This window comes from Pongo abelii, chromosome 18, assembly GCF_028885655.2.
Source record: "Pongo abelii isolate AG06213 chromosome 18, NHGRI_mPonAbe1-v2.0_pri, whole genome shotgun sequence".
Classification (NCBI taxonomy): Eukaryota; Metazoa; Chordata; class Mammalia; order Primates; family Hominidae; genus Pongo; species Pongo abelii.
Genome location: NC_072003.2, coordinates 23,278,708 through 23,298,376, shown reverse-complemented (window position 1 = coordinate 23,298,376; position 19,669 = coordinate 23,278,708). Strand labels below are relative to the sequence as shown.

Here is a 19,669-nt window from a genome sequence, read left to right as displayed (position 1 = left end):
ACTGTGAATGTAAATCCCTGTCTCTATTGCTACAATTTCTTCATTTCATAAGAAATGCAAAAAAACATGTTTATAAACAAAGAGAGCAGAAACCCTGAATTTCGCAATACGCATTAAATTAGATACTATATGCTAACTTGTATGCAGTTTGTCAGAACAATATTACAGTATATAAGCAAACCTACCCCAAAATAACCTTGGCTAAGAACTTTAGCTTAAATCTTCTGCCTTGCTCTCTGACATAAAGCAATGATGTATCAATAACATATGGATGTATCATCTGAGGAAGAAAGAGAATAAAATGAGTAGTGTCTTACGCTAAAGGAAAAAACAAGTGGGCTAGCAGGGTGGGAGAGAAGAGCCCAAGACTTTAGATTTGAGATAAATGGAACAGGCATTTATACTGAAAATGCAAAGTCCTAAATCAGATACTCACTTTCAGTGCTCTGAGATCCAAATCTAAGGAGTGGCCCACTAACACAGCATCAGGAGGAAGCAGTGCTTTTAACTGCCTCTGTACATCTTTGAGTTTGGTCGTCACTGGGTGAAGAATCTTCTTCGTGATTCCTGAAAAGCTTTCATTAAAAAAAGAGAAATGGACAGGCTAGGATATTAACAAGTTTTCCTCTCTGGAAAGTGATTTTAAAAATAACATTTTTAAAAATTACAGTTAATATATATATGCTTAGTGTCCAAAGTGACAAATAAGAATTAAAAATTAGTCATAATCCCATCACCCAGAGATGATCGCTTTTTACATTTTAGTAAATGTCCTTCCATACTTTTGATATAGATTCAGGTATATATTTAATTTTTATAAAAATGTAATCATAATGCATGAGCTGCTTTACAATGAATCTATCATTTATAATATGTCATAAACACATTTTCACATCAATAAATCTATTTAGCACATCCTTTTAAATGGTTACAGAGTATTCCATTATACAGATACAGCATATTTTAACTAATCCCCTACTTTCAGACATTTATATACTCACATTTTTGCAATACTGTGACAAACATGCTTGTGCATACAACTTTGCCACACGTGACTGTTCTCTAAGAATCTAATTGTCAAGTCTGCTAATAGGACAGTATTTATCACTATCATTGCCTCTCTGTCCCTAAGTCATCACGAATCTACCGGTGCCACGTCAATGGATGGGAACAGTGATGTTTCACTGGCTTCTTGCCTAGTCACTGTGTGTACATTCTGAGATTACATGCTAATCTTTGGAAAAGTAGACTAACATTTTCAGCTTTGAATTTCTGTTATGAAAAATATTTGTGTTTTGGGGGTCAAGGCAGATTAAGCTCTAACATCACTTGACTGCCAAATGATGATTTGCAGATTTTCAGATGAGGTCTTATCAGAAAGCAAAGCTCCAGCTGTTTGGCAGTTGTAGATAATGATTATAATTGGGAGATTCTGGAACAAGGAAGATAATATTCTGCTGACTTAAGGTCACAAGAAGACTGAAGATCAATAAGGGCAAGAGCATTACACACTGACATTGTGCAATTTCAGCATTAAAATATACCTATGTGATGACCTAACCTTTGATAATATTTAAGTAGATAAAACCTAATTAAACTGAAGCTGTGGGCCATTCTTCTTAAGTATTATTCCATTCTAGTCTGATAGCTCTTAGAAGAGCTGCAGGCAAGGTGAAAAATACCTGGTGAGGTAGTCCAGAATCTTGTTTTCAGGTTTGACCAGTTCATCCATAACACAGCAGCCTCCTTCAGCAACCAGTGAGATGCGTGTTAGCTCTCTCCCCTTGGATGTGAGGCACTGAAAGAACAACATGTAGTCAGGCTGCTGAACTGTGGAAGTTATTGCTTCTTCTTACTATTTACACTATGTCAACTGCCATCTACTGTAATCTACCAGGGTCCCTGCAGCAATGGCACAAACTTGCTTACTAGAGGATCTAGTGTGAGTGAAATTAAAGCTGGGCAGGCTGCTGAATGTTACACTTAAGAGGATCAACACAGTGTAATTTGCACAAAGAAGATGAATGCAAATAATATTAATAATTGTATCTACCATTTATGGAGTGTGTACTATATCCACTATTATGCTAAATACCACTAATAGGTAATTTTTATGAAGCCCATTCTATTATTAGCTAGTGCTGTACTAAGCATTTTATATATGCCACTCTCATAATTACCTTTTGAGGTAGGCTTATTACCCCCACTTCACAGAGGGAGAAGCCGAGTCTGATAGGTTAGGGGTATTTGTCTAAGGTGACATAGCCACTAACAGGCAAGGACAGGATATACACCCTGATATGTCAGATTCTCAAATTTTAGGTCTTAGTTACTCTATTAAGAATTGAGAAACTGTTTCCTGAGTCCTGAGAGGGGATGCACTGTCTTTGAAAAGAGGCTTACTACAATTAGATAAAGCAAAGCATGAGGGGAACTTAAGTAGGGAAATCCTATTTCTGATCTTCAAGGTGTAAAACTAAGCCAAACCAACAATTAAGGCAAAGTCCTCATGGCAGCAACAACAAAATACTTGTTCAAACACAAGGAATCAACTTCTAGTAACATGCAAAGACCTGATTAAACATAGTAACTAGTTGGAAAACGTGATTTTTTTTTTTTTTTTTTTTTTGAGATCGAGTCTCACTCTGTCGCCAGGCTGAAGTGCAGTGGCGCTATCTTGGCTTACTGCAACCTCTGCCTCCTGGGTTCAAGTGATTCTCCTGCCTCAGCCTCCCGAGTACCTAGGACTTGGGAGTACCAGGTACCTCAGCCTCCCAAGTACCTGGGCATGCATGCCGCCATGCCCAGCTAATTTTTTGTATTTTTAGTAGAGATGGGGTTTCACCATGTTGGCCAGGATGGTCTTGATCTCCTGACCTCATGATCCACCCGCCTCAGCCTCCCAAAGTGCTGGGATTACAGGTGTGAGCCACCGCACCCAGCCACTTATGTGATATTTATTCTTTATCCTGGAATACAGATCTAAGTTTTCTAAAGTGTGAGTAAAAGGACCTACTTTCAGCTATTAAAACAGAATACTAGAAATGAATGTATTCGTTCATTAGTGCATTAGACTCAAGAAATCATTTTTTACTAGACCTCAGCTTGCAACACTCCAATTGAAAAATTAAAAGTAGTACGTGCCATTTCACAGTCAAGTCCAAAGAGAGGACTATTGTCTGCTATGGAACCATTACATTTGGTAAGTAAAAAGTTTTCACAATCAGGAAAACCTAGGAGAAAAAGGAAGAAAATGTTTGCCTTTAGAATAGAGATGGTAAACATCACTCTTAGATTCAAGCAGGTAAAAATAAAATACTAGATATTTTAGTCAGATATGTTGGTATGTTAGACACTTGAAATACAATGACTAAATAAGATACAATCTCTGTCCTCAAGTTTTTCTCCATCTACTCATTTTTATATTGAAAGAATAATGTAGGCTTGCTGTTAGGAGGAGATTCTGGGGCTTGAACTTCCTGGCAGTTACCAAGTAACAATTTTTCCTCCTCATGAGAAAAGAGATAACTAAATCATTGCTAAACCCAAAGTCATTAGGCCCTTTCCATGTCAGCACTAAGAAAGAATGAATAAACTATGCAAATAACTGTATGTGGCATCTTTCTTTCCTAAATACAGGAAGAGAAAATAGGAATGAGATTCCACCATAATGGAGATCTAAAAGGATTTCATAGTAGGAAGAAAGTTTAAGTAACATTCACCATATGTGTCCCTCCACCCAACTCAACCCTTGAGATTCCTCTGAAACATCTATTCAGAGCCTTGCCTGCATTTTCTGGAATCACATATTTCCTACAGAGGCTCAGCTATAGATTTAAGGTACTCCCTCTATTTGTGTACCCTGAGTCAATAACCATGCATATTTAGCTCAAAAACCCAAAAGCATCTGAATCTTTGAAGATTTCTACCTTCAGGCAGAGGCTGGAGCAGTAAAGGTAACATCTAAATCTCGTTTGACACAGAACAAAGGGGGCTATGCAAACCTTTGACCAATTTCTGATTCCCGGTACTGTGAAATTTCCAACTAATCGCAATGAAAAGAATCAAAAGATGGTCTATCCCAGAGAAGAAAGGCAGCCTCAAATCTCAGAGACACTATACTTGCTGCCTACCTTATCTATATTATCAGTGGTGTTTTATAGGTGTTAGCAGTACTGCCCTTAATACGTGCTCATGTGACAGTAGTGCAACCTCAAGAAAAAGATGGTTATAAATATGTTAAAATAAATAGAGAAAAAAGCCATGTATAAAACGGAGTTAAAATTTAGTTCATATATCATAGGACTGCCAGTTAATGTACAAAAAGGCACTTAGTATGGTGCCTGGCACCTATAAAACACGCCTACATCAACTTAAAAAATAAATTAAAAAAATAAAATTTATGCATCCAGAAAATAAGAACTCCAATAATTCCATGATAAAATACAGCCCAATTTAAAAATGAACAAAGGATCTGAATAGACAGTTCTCTGAAGCTATACAAATGACTAATAAGCATGTGAAAAGTTGCTCACAATCATCAGCCAACAGAAACATGCAAATCAAAATCACAATGAGAGACACCACTTCATACCCACTAGGATGGATATATTCAAACAAGATAATAATAAATGTTGGCAAGAATGTGCAGGAACTGGAAACCTCATATGCTGCTGATGGGAATGTAAAATGGTAGGGCTGCTTTCACAGCCTGACAGTTCCTCAAAAGGTTAAACACAGAGTTATCACATGACCCAGCAATTATACTCCTAGGTATATACCCAACAGAAATGAAAGCATGTGCCCACACAAAAAACCTGGACCTGAATATTCATAGCAGCATTATTCATAATAACTAAAAAGTGGAAACAACCCAAATGTCCATCACCTGATGAACAGTCTATCCAATGCAGTATCATTAAGCAGTGAAAATAAATGTAGTACTGATACATGCTACAACATGGATGAAGCCTGAGAACATTATGCTAAGTTAAAGAAGCCAGTCACCAAGACCACATATTGCACATCCACTTACAGGAAATACCCAGAATGGGTAAATCTATATATAGAAAATAGATTAACAGTTGTCAAAGGCTCAGGGAGTTGGAGGGAAATTATAATACAGGGTTTCTTTTGGGATGATAGAAGTGTTCTAAAATTGTGGTGATGGCTGTACAACTCTGTGAACATAGTAAAAAATACTTAATTGTAACTTTAAGTGGGTGGATTGTGTGGTATGTTAAATCATATCTCAGTTTTAAAAAAAGGAAATTTAATTATCATTGCTATAATTAGGAGGTAACAAAGAAAATAAAATGAAATCAAAGTGCTTTTATTAAATTCTTGCTATATAATTGACCAAGGCTCCGAGCCTAGATCTGCTCTATTTGTTAAAGAAATATGGGGGCAGTGTGGGAGGAGAATTAGAAGTATTGGAAAAGTGTTAAAATGTTAAAGACATACTGACTGTTTTTAATATATTAAGAAGAAATGAAAGAAAACTGAATGAAAAGGAAAGGGAATAACTTTCTTATTAAATATTATTTCAATGCTATTTAATGTCACATTCATATACTACCTAAAATCATCACTTTGCCAATCACGGTATACATCACATACTTTGAGATACACTGTGCTGAAGATATTTCCTCATTAATAGAAGATGAAATAAGAATAAGCCACTCAGAAAACAGCCAGATAAATGAATCTCCACCAGTAATATTTAAATAAGCTGTTAGATATTCTTACATTGTTAGCAATATCAGAGTAAGCCTAAGCCAACCTTGTAATGGAAAGTGAAACGTTCTCATTTCCTCTTTTGTCAGAAGGCATCTGGTCAAGCCCACTTTCTTAGAGCCATACTTTTGAATGATGGGGTCATTCTGAAGGTTGATGGCAGCTTTTGCATTAGAAGGTAAAGGCCCTGAAAGAAAAACAATTGAACGTATATTAGAATGTGTGTTTAAGAACCCTAGAAGACATGTCTCCTAAGATTGTATAGGCTAAGCACAAGGAAGATCAAAACATGTATAAAACTCAGCCCCAACCATTTAGGAGCTTGCAATCTGTTATAATTATAAGAACACAGAGAGGCCGGGTGCAGTGGCTCACGCCTGTAATCCCAGCACTTTAGGAGGCCGAGGCAGGTGGATCACGAGGTCAGGAGATCGAGACCATCCATCCTGGCTAACATGGTGAAACCCTGTCTCTACTAAAAATACAAAAACAAAATTAGCCAGGCGTGGTGGCGGGTGCCTGTAGTCCCAGCTACTTGGGAGGCTGAGGTGGGAGAATGGCGTGAACCCGAGAGGCAGAGCTTGCAGTGAGCCGAGATCGTGCCACTGCACTCCAGCCTGGGCAGCAGAGCGAGACTCCGTCTCAAAACAAACAAACAAAAAAACAGAGAAAATGAAGTCCCAAATGAGGTAAAACAATAAAGGGATAGGAGGAGGAATATACTTCACAATGGAGTGTCAGAGATCAAGAAAGGAAAAGATTGAGTCTTTAAAAAAAGACAGAATTCAGATAGTTAGTATATTCAACCTGTTTTTATAGTGCCTGTCTCTCCCTTACGGTTCATTCTAGCTAAATATACTCCACCCTCAGCCACCTATTCAAGCACCAAAAGCTTGTTCTTTAACCAGGGACCATTACTGATTGGATTAAGGGTATGACCTGGCTCAAGAGAGATCATCTATAGATTGACCAATGACTTGATATTCCTTATCAAGACATGCTCTCAGAGGGAAAATCTTAAGTAGTTAAGTTCATCAGACTGCCTGCTTTAAGGATTTTCACTAAAAAATATAAAGAACTGGGCTAGGTACAGTGGCTCACACCTGTAATTCCAGCACTTTGGGAGGCTGAGGTAGGTGGAACCCTTGAGGTCAGGAGTTGAAGACCAGCCTGGCCAACATGGTGAAACCCCATCTCTACTAAAAACACAAAAATTAGCCAGGTGTAGTGGCATGCACCTGTAATTCCAGCTATTCAGGAGGCTGAGGCACAAGAATTGCTTGAACTCGGGAGGTGGAGGTTGCAGTGAGCAGAGATTGTGCCACTACACTCCTGCCTGGGCAACAGAGCAAGGATCTGTCTCAAAAAAAAAAAAAAAAAAAAAAAAAAAAAAAAATATATATATATATATATATATATATATATATATATATATATATATATATATAAAGAGAGAGAACTGACTGGTCAGAAGAGAAAAGAAAATACACAGATAAGTAGATGCTATGAAAGGGTTGGAGAAAATCTCTTTACTAGGGGCACTTAGGTTCCTGCTGGCTTTCTACCCACATACATCCTTCTTCAAACAATATTTGCTCAAGATGGCCTAACTGAGTAGCTGGTCCTTGTAAAGAAAAGAGCCAAAGTATCATAAGTAGAAGAGGGCATTCCAGGCAAGACAGAAATGTAGAGTAAACTTGGTTTGGTAGTAGACCAGTAATGAAGAAAAAAAGGTCTGTGCAAGAGACGGGCACAGGAAACAAAGTTGAGACAGGAGCATAATTAACTTTTGTCCACCATTCAATACATAATGGGGAGCCACAAAAAGCTTCTGAGAACGGAAGTGATGTAATTAAAGCAGTGTTTTAAGAAACATCAACCTCAAAGATTTGTAAAAAATGGAGCAGAGGCTGGGTGCATGGCATGCCTGTAATCCCAGCAATTTGGGAGGCCAAGGCAAGAGGATTGCTTGAGTCCAGGAGTTTTGAGACCACCCTAGGCAATGGAGCAAGACCCAGTCTCTACAAAAACAAAAATTAGCCAGGCATGGTAGTGCATGACTGCAAGTCTTAGCTACTCAGGAGGCTGAGGCAGGAGGATCGCTTCAATGTAGGAGTTTGAGACTGCAGTGAGCTTAGATTGTGCCACTGCACTTCAGCCTGGGCAACAGAGGGAGATCCTGCCTCTAAATTTTTTTTTTTTGGGACGGAGTTTCGCTCTTGTTGCCCAGGCTGGAGTGCAATGGCGCGATCTCGGCTCACTGTAACCTCTGCCTCCCGGGTTCAAACGATTCTCCTGCGTAGCCTCCTGAGTAGCTGGGATTACAGGCATGCACCACCACGCCAGGCTAATTTTGTATTTTTAGTAGAGATGGGATTTCTCCATGTTGGTCAGGCTGGTCTTGAACTCCCGACCTCAGGTGATCCACCCACCTCAGCCTCCCAAGTGCTGGAATTATAGGTGTGAGCCACTGTGCCCAGCCTAAATTTAAAAAAAAAAAAAAAAAAAAGAAGGAAAGAAAGAAAAGAAAGGAAGGAAAGGAAAGGGAAAGAAAGGAAAGGAAAGAAATGAAGAAAGAAAGAAAGAAAGAAAGTGAAGTAGAAAGAGGCTAGAAAGGGCTTTACAGTAATTCTGGCCAAAAAATTATGAGCATCTGCTAGGGGCAGAAATACCATCTGATCCAGTAATCCTGTTACTGGGTATATTCTAAAGGAATATAAATCATTCTATTATAAAGATATGTGCAGGTGGAAAAGACATGGTACCAACCCAAATGCCCATAAATGATAGATCGGATAAAGAAAATGTGGTACATATACACCATGGAATACTATGCAGCCACAAAAAGGAACAAGACCATGTTCTTTGCAGGGACATGGATGGAACTGGAATCCATTATTCTCAGCAAATGCAGAAACACAACCAAACAACACCACATGTTCTCACTTATAAGAGGGAGCTGAATGATGAAAACACATGGACACATGGGGAGTAAACAACACACATTTGGGGTTGTCAGAGGGGTTGGTGGAGGTAGAGCATCAGGAAGAATAGTTAATGGAAGCTGAGCTTAATACCTAGGTGATTGGCTGATCCGTGTAGTAAACCACTACAGCACACATTTACCTATGTAACAAACCTACACATCCTGCACATGTACCCCGGAACTTAAAATAAATGTTGACGAAAAAAGGCCAAGTGCAGTGGCTCACGCCTGTACTTTCAGCATTTTAAGAGGCTGAGGCAGGTGGATCACTTGAGGCCAAGAGTTCAAGACCAGCCTGGCCAAACATGGTGAAACTCTGTCGCTACTAAAAATACAAAAATTAGCTAGTATGGTGGTGCACACCTGTAGTCCCAGCTACTCAGGAGGCTGAGGCACAAAAATCGCCTGAACCCGGGTGGCAGAGGTTGCAGTGAGCTGGGATCATCCCACTGCACTCCAGCCTCAGCGACAGAGCGAGACTCTGTTTCAAAAAGAAGTTGTTACAGCATCTGAATTAAGATAGTAGAAGCGATGGAGAAAAAGGGATATATAAAACATACACGAAAAACTGGTAGAACATGGTGAAAAAATAATTCAGTCAGCAAAATATTTAAATATTTATAACTTTATTATATACCCGGCACTGTTTTGGCCACTAGGAATTCCCCAATGCACAAAACCAACAAAATTCCTCATGACATTTAACTTATAGTTGGAAATATGGATAATAAACAAATAAATATGTAATATATCAGGTAAGATAAGGGCTTTGAAGAAAAGGAGGAGAAAAGGATAGGAAATATTGGGGCAGGAAAAGGGTTACTGTCATATATTTTGTATAGGATGATCTGAGAAGGTCTCTATTAAATTGACATCTGAATAGAGATTTATAGGAGCAAAGGGAATTAGGCATGCAGACAGCTTGGGGATAGGGAGCCAAAAGAAAATTGTAAAATTCAACACTGGTGTCTTAGAGAAAAATGACACCAACAAGAGGGAATATGAAGAGACTATTATTTGAGGATGAGAAAAACGCTTTTAGCTATGTTATGACTGAGGACAGTAGAATATCCAAATAGCAATTGGAATTTTCAGCAGGCAGTTGAGAATGCAGGCCTGCAATCTGGGGCATCAGACCTAGAGATAAAGATACAGGAGTCATTCAAAGAAAACTAATAGGTAAACTTGGCAAAAACAGATGAATGCCCTGAAGGAAAGACTCATTAACGAAGATCAGAGTGGGAGGGACTATGCCTTGGGGACTCTGAGATTTAGCATTGGAAGATGAAGTGAAATACTTAGGAGGATGGATAAGTTGCCCTAACCTCTCTGGCTCCTCAAGGCCTACAGAATAAAATCCAAATTCTTTTGGCATGACATTCAAAGCCTGTAGGTTGTCTCTCCATGGCTGGTACAGAATATAAAAATAAAACATAAAATAAAAACAAAGCCTGCAGGATACAGGTTTAATCTGCCTTTTCAGCTTTGTCTCTCATCATCACCTCCTCCTATTCTTCTCAGCATGTCCAACAAGCTGTACTCTTCAAACATGTCAAATTTCTTTTTCCTGATTACATCTTTTCTTTCGCAACGTGATGCTTTTACTTGAACCTAGAATCTCATAATGATTACTCTGCGATTTAATCACAGATGTTTAAAATACAGTGCAGATCAAATCAAATACAACTGCAGATCAAAAATGGGCATCCATGAGAAGAAGAGAACAGAAAGATGGAAAATTAGAAGTGGGGATTAGGACAGAGGATAATGCAAGCACATTTCTAGAGGAGATAAGAAATCAAGTTACTCCTCACTACTTTTTCATGTTCCCTCAGTGCAATTATTCAATTAATTATTTCTGAACACAAAATAGAGTATCATTCAACAATACCTAACCTTACTATATGCATCTAACTCTGATAAGTCCTATACTACTCTATCACTCACCTCCCTGCAAAACTAAAAAGATTAGCTACAACTTACTAACAGGACACAACCCACAGTTTGAAAAACACACTGCTATCATGAATCTTTCAGCTGGCTAGTATCTAAACCTCCTGCCTATTCTTCACTGTGAGTAGTATCAGCAGGTATCCCTTATATTAGTCAAAGGCAAGATCTTCCTTCCCACCTGTACACTGGTGGGTACAAAGACCCAGTGACAGTTTAGAAATTATTCACAGTAATTCATAAGAGTCCAACGTCAGTGATACCCAGGTATCCTTAGCTATCTAACCAGATTGTTTTTGAGGCATGAACCCTGGCTATGGTTCCTGCTATCTAACCTCCCTGGCTACTTGCCCATTTTTCCTTAAAAAAACTGTTTTTGTGGCCCAGGTATGGTGGCTCATGCCTATAATCCCCACACTTTGGGAAGCCAAGGTGGGAAGATCACTTGAGCTCAGGAGTTTGAGACCAGCCTGGGCAGCACAGTGGAGCCCCGTTTCTCAAAACAAACAAACAAAAAAAATTAGCTGGGGATGTGGCCTGTGCTGGTAGTTCCCCAGCTACTCAGGAGGCTGAGGTGGGAGGACTGCTTGAGTCTGGGAGGTCAAGGCTGCAGTGAGCTGTGTGATCACGCCACTGCACTCACACCTGGGTGACAAGAGTGAGACCCCCGTCAAAAAAACAAACAAAAATTGTTTTTGTGCTTAAGTTAGTTAGAATTGAGTTTTGTTGTGCTAAACCTACTTACAATCATATCCATATCTTTTAGAGTGAGCAAATCATCAAACCATCATCATAGCTATACCTTCCATTGTCTCGGGCAGATCTTCAGCTCTTTGTTTAGTTTGTAGCCCAACAACGTCAGCTAGAAAATCAGATGATGGTGGAGGCAAGCGGAATTTCTGAAAATATATTAACAGGTTTTACAAAAATGGTTGAAAACAGCTAAAATACTGTGAAAGGCCTGGACTTATTGTCAGCTCAGTGCTTTGAAAGTTCTAGACAGTAAGTGTTAGCATTTTAAAATGAGAACTGTTTCCTTAATATAGAAAAGTGACTAAGTAAATGAAGTCACACAACACTAACTGATCCCTATGATTATATATTGTAAAAAAGACAAACTTTACAGAAATATACAACTTAGACAAGAAAAGTCCCTTTGTATTTTCAAGGTTCTTCCAAATCTATTATTTCATTGGAAAGCATGCCATTGCCATCAGAATAGATGGTACCACATGGCAAAAAGGTTGAGAGCTTCAGCTTCAGGTTCACCTGGGCTTAAATTTCAGCCCTACCACTTACTAGCTGGAATTTGGGCAAGTTACTCAGTTTCTCATGTACAAAATGGAAAATAAAAGTATCTATTTTATAAGACTATTGTGATAATTAAAGATGATAGGTGTAGCATGTGGTCCATGGTTAACAGAGAGCCTGATACACAGGAAGTGCTCAATAAATGAAAGCAAAAAAGAAAATGGCGTCCCAGGGAGGTTAAATTAGGGCTCACCAACTCAAATGCCTTCAGGAATAAATGGATGAAATGGGTCACTAGGAAATGGAAGAGGCTACAGGAAAATGGACAGCAGGTGCCTCTTTTTAAAGATGACAACTGCTATTCAGTTCCATATACTGTTTTAAGGGTGCCCAATCTTGTGATTTTTTTAAAGAGAGGTAGAAAACACAGCTTGTATTATATTTTACAATTTCTGAAAACACCATAGCCCAAATAAAATAGAAGAATATCAACCTAGGAGCTACAGATTATAACCTGGGAATAAGAGTTTGCCTAGGTTTCCAAAGAAAATCAGAGACAAATCTACATGAGGCCTCTAAGGTCCTTTTGCTTTCTACATCCCCTACTGTTTGTTCAGTTAGGTTACCAAAGAGCATAGTCCCTTACATATGTATTAGTCTCAGAATGGGAAAACAGACTCAGCCCCTAGTACAAAGTTTTCTTAACTTACATGTCTGAATGCTTTTCGAAGACATCCAAACTCCAAATAGAACCTGTAAAAGTGTAGCTGACTCATTCCCTGCAGAACAAAAACCACTACGTTGTTTAGGTGGTTTTGATGAAAAAGCTGACACCAGCTGCCAAGAAATCAAACCAACACAGTTAAGACAGATGGCCTTAAGTCAGTTACAGGCATATAGAGGGGAAATAGGGGAGAAGGAGCAGGAAAAGCAGTGAGTGAGAGTTAATAGAATTTATCACCATTCACTGTCTGCCTGGAACTGGAAGGCAGCCATTATTGAACAGAATTCAAATAAAGATCCCTAGAGATAAATACTTGCTGTATTCAAATCCAGTAAAATACCAAGCAAAACGCAATGCATTTAAATTCACTGTCCTATTGATTAAGATTTGTTTGGAATCAGAACTAAGCTCACTTTACAAAGTCATCCCTAAGATACCAACCTACTCTGCAGTCCTTCCTAAACCAGGGAATCAAATGGCCGGCTTTAAGAAATTCAGTTTTGGCCGGGCACGGTGTCTCATGCCTGTAATCCCAGCACTTTGGGAGGCCGAGGCAGGTGGATGACTTGAGGTCAGGAGTTCAAGACCAACCTGGGCAACATGGCGAAACCCCATCTCTACTAAAAAAAAATACAAAAAAATTAGCTGGGCGTGGTTGTATGTGCCTATAATCCTAGCTACTCTGGAGACTGAGGCAAGAGAATCACTTGAACCTGGGAGGTGGAGGTTGCATTGAGCGGAGATCATGCCACTGCACTACAGCCTGGGTGACAGAGCGAGACTCCATCCTCCGCAAAAAAATGTCAAATCCTGCTCCACCCATTTTTGTAAATAAGACTATTGAACTACAGTCATGCTTATTTGTCTATGTGTTACGTATGGCTGCTTTGGGCTACAATGGCCAAGTTGGGTAGTTGCAATAGATACATAAAACCTACCAAAAAAAAAAAAAAAAAAAAACAGTTTTAGATAAACTGACAGACTGATGGCTGTAATTGTTGATGGAGAAGACAGTTCTCGAAGTAGCTAGCCAATTCATAACAACCTCCCCCAGAAAGACGTATTATTTGCATACATACAAAATATTTTTCATGAGACACTTAATAATGGCACCGACAATATCAGAATAGTAAGATTCTCTTTTTTTTTTGTAGGGACTGGGTCTCGCTGTGTTGCCCGGGCTGGTCTCAGACTCTGGGACTCAAGTGATCCTCACACCTTGGCCTCCCAAAGTGCTGGGATTATAAGTGTGAGCCACTATGCCCGGGCTCTCTTTGCCTTTTATTTGTAAAAGAAAGAAAAAAGATTAACTGGAATTCTTCACATATCATTATTATTTCAACTGAGTCTGCATCAGGGGAAACAAACTAAAATATCTATAGTAGCCAGACAGATACTGTAAATATGGGAAGCAGGCCAGGTAGGACATTGTAGTATATATGTCCCATATAAAGGGGGAGACCACCACTCAGCTTTGACAAATTGTTGCCATGTGGGAATATAGGGATAGCTGCCATCTTTGGGTTTTTGGAAGAAGAAAATATAGATTTTTATATAGGAATTTCCAGAATTAACACTTGGCAGCCATCATAAAAATATTTAGGACATGCTGCATAGCAAAAAAATAATGTCGATAAGCCAGTTTGAAACCTCTGGTTTGAATGATGGAGACTTGGGAGAGGTAAAAAAAAAAAAAAAGAAAAAAAAAAAAAAAGAAATCTCTGGTCAATATCCACCATTTAGGTTCATCTCATACCTGGGTTTTGGAACATTGGATTTGCCCAGAACTGCATACTTCAGCAATTCACACAGCTGGTCATGGGTTACTTCACAGTTGTCAGTAAATAAAATGGTAGATAAGCGGGCTTTCTGCAAAGATTAATCAGGGCGTAGCAAGCCATTATTGGTTATCAAGAATACCAACAAAGCAAGTTAAATTATTCTAGCTTCTGATTACTTTAACATACAGGTATATTCTAACATAAGGAAGTACTAATTAATTGAAAATGATGGTCTAAAATAACAGTATGTGGTAGGTATGACATTATTAATAAAGTATTTAACTATCATTGACACAAAACTGAATTATAGATACTTGGTTACATGCTAGGAATAGGATAAATAAAACATAATTCATGCTCTCAAAGAGTCCATTCTACTAGGGAGAAAAAGCAATAGCTAATTCCAACACAGTGTGGGTAAGTGCTATTATAAAGGTATGAGAACAAGGAGTCTAACTGCCTTAGGTGTTAGAGAGTTTGGGGAAGGCTACTGAGATGAAAATACTGAGGCTGAGCCTTGAAAATAATGCCATGTTGGAGGGAACATCGCATTCAACATGTAGTGTGGTTTGGCAAGGAGCCAGGATTGCATGTTGCATAGTAGTGGAGGTATGAGGAGAGGGAAGCAGGAGCCAGATCATAGATCAATGTGGCCTAAGCTAGTGAATCAGAATTTATCCCCTGAGCAACAAGAGCTCAGTGAAGCTCCCAACCCCTTTAAAAAGGCTTTGAACTTATACTTGTTTTTTTCTTTTCTGAGACAGTCTCACTCTGTCACCCAGGATGGAGTGCAGTGGCGCTATCTCGGCTCACTACAACCTCTGCCTCCCAGGCTCAAGCGATCCTCCCGCCTCAGTGTCCTGAGTAGCTGGGACCACAGATGTATGCCACCACACCTGGCTAATTTTTTTTGTATTTTTGGTAGAGATGAGTTTTTACCATGTTGCCCAGGCTGGTCTCGAGCTCCTGGGCTCAAGCGATCTGCTCTCCTCAGCCTCCCAAAGGGCTGGGATTACAGGCATGAGCCACCACGCCCAGCCTATATTTGTTTATTAAAGTAATTCGTGTTTGTTATAAAAGACTCAGTAACAGAGAATTGTAAAATAAATGATACACAGAAATGAAAATAAAAGTCACCTCAGAGATAATTAAAAGTACAACTTAGAGGTAATCACCACTTTCGTTTTGGTCTGCGAGGCAGCAGAGTATAGCGGTCAGAAGCTCAAGCCCTAGAGTTATACTACCTGAGTTCAAACACCAGGCTCTATCATCTTGGACCAGTGCCATAGCCTTTCTAGGACTCAGTTTCTTCATCTAGAGAGTAATTATAATTTTATCTCATTAAATAATTGGGACGACCAATGAAATAGTTCAAGTACAATGTACTGAGGCTAGTGCCTGACATAAGTACTTAATAAACATCAGATATTATTGCTAATGTCTTCCCATGACCTTAAGCTAATGTTAAACTCTTACATTAGCGAGACACAGCTCTGATCACTTTACATGCATTAAATCATTTAATTCTCACAACTTTGTAAGTGTGTACTACTATCATCCCCATTTTACAGATAAATTGGAGAGACAGATAAATGATAGAACCAAGACTGGAATGCAGGCTTATCTCTATACTATACAGCCCGCAGTGGATTTTATCAATCATTCTTTTTTGAAACCAACTCCCTACTCCCGAACTTAATCTGTATCTTTCCATATCAGTTAAAAAAAATCAATGTTAATACTTGAATAATACTCCATTTTCTAAATTTACCTGAAAATTTATAATATATCTGAAAAAAATTCCCTATTGATAACACTGGTTTTTAAAATTACAAACAACATTATGATAAACATCCTTGTACAGACACCTTTGTACATCTATCTACTTTCTTAGGATAAATTCCTGGTTCAAATGAACTCCTGAGAGAATATGCCAGTTTGTTTTTACCAAATAAAAACATGAGATTAATAAGGTGAGACTGAGCAAGATGGAGTCTATATGGCGGTGAGTAATCCTGGTTGCCAGGCATGGGATGTCAAGAGCCTGAGTTGGGTGAGGAAGGTGTCCTGTAGAGGAGACTGTCCAGGACTAGGAGCAGAAGCCCAGGACATTCATGCAGGAGGGTGCTCTGGTGTGGGGTGTCAAAGCCTCAGCAGCACAAGGAGGTCACCCATACAGGAAGGGAGGGCAGTGAGTCCTGACATCAGATGTCAGAAACTATTTAGGGTAAGGAGGGCATCAATGCTGAGGGACAGTAGTGGCCTGTTGCAGGGTTTAAAGCCTGAACAGGATGAAGGTATAAACCTGAGAGGGATGATGGCAGCCACCTGTCATAGGATGAGGGTGCTCACAAAGGAAGATGACCTGGTACAAGGTGATGGAGCCAGTGCAGGGTGACAGAGCCTAAGCAGAGTCAAGAGGGTGTGAGGGTGGGTCAGCGGCAGCAATAAGGATTGATCAAATATAGTGAAGATGTTGGGTGTCGAGTTTCTCATTGTTAGTGAAGGAAGTTACAAATATGAAAATGGACTGGGCGCGGTGGTTCACGCCTGTAATCCCAATACTTTGGGAAGCTGAGGTGGGCAGATCACTTGAGGTCATGAATTTGAGACCAGCCAACATGGTCAAACGCCATCTCCATTAAATGTACAAAAATTAGCCAGGCGTGGTGGTGGTTGCCTGTAATCCCAGCTACTCAGGAGGCTGAGGCAGGAGAATCGCTGGGAGAGGGAGGTTGCAATGAGCAGAGATCATGCCACTGCACTCCAGCCTGGGTGACAGGGCAAGACTTTTGTCTCAAAAAAAAAAAAAAAAAAGGAGAAAACTAGAATGAATAGAATGAACCCTGTGTTACTGGATTTGGATTAAAGTGGAGATACTGATGTGAATTCACATAAGTAAAATACAGAAAAATATTTAAATGTAAGTATGTGTGTGTGTGTATACACTTTCAACTTACAAAATTTTCAATTTACAATGGATGTATTGGGACATAATCTTATTTTAAGTCAAGAAGCATCTGTATTGACATCACCATAGCACCCAAATCTAAATATCATTCTACACTAAAAAGAACCAGGTACCCTAAGAGAAATGACTGATTCCAGGCTTGGGGCAGGGAAAGCACATATGAGCCTGGAATATCTTCTTGTGCCAGAAAGTAATGATGTGCTCAAAGAATGATGTTGTCATGTCAAAAGGCCACAGAAGCTAGCTTAATGACAAAATCTTGGATATTTAAAGCATCACAATCCAGTAAAAGATAGTAACACACTGAACAAAATAGGTACCACTGAGTTCATCATACTGATAAAAAAATAAATGCATAAGCCCAAAGTGTTTGAGGAAGCACATTACAGACAGCTGGGAGCAGTGGCTTGGGCCTGTAATCTCAGCTACACTGAGGCTGAGGTGGGAGGATTGCTTGAGCCCAGGAATTCCAGACTAGCCTGGGCAATATAGCAAGATCCTGTCTCAAAAAAATAAGAATGAAAATTACACAGAGAAAAAGATAACTTTAGAGAAGTTTAGTAGAAACTATCTTAATCGAGTTATCAAGGTTAATATCACCAATAATGGGACAAATCAAATTGTGTACAATCTGCAAAGAAGCAGAGTATCACTCCTGTGATATTCCTGCTAAAGATGTATATAACATGAATCTAATCAATGAAGAAACAGACAAATCTAATTTAAGGGACATTCAACAAAATAATTGGCCCAGAATTATTCAAAAGCAGTAAAGTCATGAATATCAAGGGAAGACTAAGGAACTGTTTGAAGGAGACATGACAATTAAATTTAACACAATTCTAGACTGGATCTTATTGCTAAAAAGGATTATTCAAACAACTACAGAAAATTTGGATGGCATCTGAGGAGTAGATGGTCGTAATATATCCATGTTAATTTCCAATTTTGATGGTTGCACTGTGATTATGTAGGTTTATAGAGAATATATAATAAAATATCTTGGGGGTGGGTAGAAAAAGACCACTGTGTCAGCAATTACTTTCAAATGTTGGTTGAGGGGAGGTTTTGATACTATTCTTACAACTTTTCTATAAGTTTGAGATTGTTTCAACATAACAAAATATGTGATTGTCAATCTCCTTAAACTTACCACATGGACATTAAACTTTTTTTTGCAAATTTGATAGGCAAAAAAACTGGAATCCCACTTTAATAAAAAAAATTTTCAGCTGGGTGCAGTGGCTCACACATGTAATCCCCAGCACTATGGGAGGCTGAGGCAGGTGAATCTCTTGATCCCAGGAGTTGGAGACCCTGTCTCTCTTTAAAAAAAAAAACAAAAAAAAGCAGTGGCTCATGCCTGTAATCCCAGAACTTGCAGAGGCCAAGGTGGACAGATCGCTTAAGTCCAGGAGTTCAAGACCAGCCTGGGCAACATGGCAAAACCCTGTCTCTACAAAAAAAAGAAAAATTAGCTGGCGCAGTGGCACACACCTGTAGTCCCATCTAATTGGTGGAACTGAGGTGGGAAGGATCACTTCAATCTAGGAGGCGAAAGTTGCAGTGAGCCAAATCCAGCCTGGGCGACAGAGGGAGACTCCACCTCAAAAAAAAATAAAAAAATAAAAAAAATCACATCCCTAATCCCCCTCTCACATATTATATAACTTATTTTTATCATTTGTCTCTGCCCACTAGAATATAAGACCTACTAGGGCAGTGAACTTTATTCACCGATGTACCCCAAGCACCTAGGTCAGTGCCCCAGCACATGGCAGACAATAAAAACCAATGAATGGCTGGGTGCAGTGGCTCATGCCTGTAAGAGACAGAGACAGGAGGATCCTTGTCACACCACTGTAGTCCAGCCTGAGTCCAGCAGAGCAGAGACCCTGTCTCAAACACAAAAACAAACAAAAAAGCCCGATGAACGACTGAAGGGATGAATGAAGTATATTTAGTTCTCAATAAATGGTAAGGATGATAGGGATAATCAGCCTTTTTATTTCCCTATTGTAGCGGTCCCCAACCGTTGGCACCAGGGACCGGTTTCGTGTTAGATAATCTTTCCACCAACTGGAAGAAGGGCTGGGGGGATGGTTTCGGGATGATTCAAGTGCATTACATTTATCATTAGAGTCTCATAAGCAGCATGCAACCTAGGACCCTCGTATGCAAAGTTCACAATAGGGCTCACAATAGGTTTGGCACATTCCTATGAGAATCTACTGCCTAGGTGGAGCTCAGGGGGTAATGTTCGATCGCCC

General features: G+C 39.4%; 1 protein-coding gene across 7 annotated transcripts in view; it reads right to left on the bottom strand.

Annotated features, from left to right (window-relative positions):
* Positions 1-19,669, bottom strand: part of REXO5 (RNA exonuclease 5) — a 43,108-nt gene that overhangs the window by 21,887 nt on the left and 1,552 nt on the right. For 6 of the 7 annotated variants that reach the window (XM_002826183.4, XM_009250531.4, XM_002826185.4 and 3 more), the window contains exons 3-10: positions 14,404-14,516; positions 12,634-12,760; positions 11,475-11,571; positions 5,783-5,923; positions 3,145-3,233; positions 1,683-1,798; positions 437-575; positions 186-280 (exon numbers count right to left, since the gene is read on the bottom strand). In XM_002826183.4, the coding sequence (XP_002826229.2) occupies positions 186-280; positions 437-575; positions 1,683-1,798; positions 3,145-3,233; positions 5,783-5,923; positions 11,475-11,571; positions 12,634-12,760; positions 14,404-14,516 (917 nt within the window). Of the gene's footprint in view, positions 1-185; positions 281-436; positions 576-1,682; positions 1,799-3,144; positions 3,234-5,782; positions 5,924-11,474; positions 11,572-12,633; positions 12,761-14,403; positions 14,517-19,669 lie in introns of those variants that run through there. The other variant, XM_054533555.2, reaches the window with a different exon arrangement.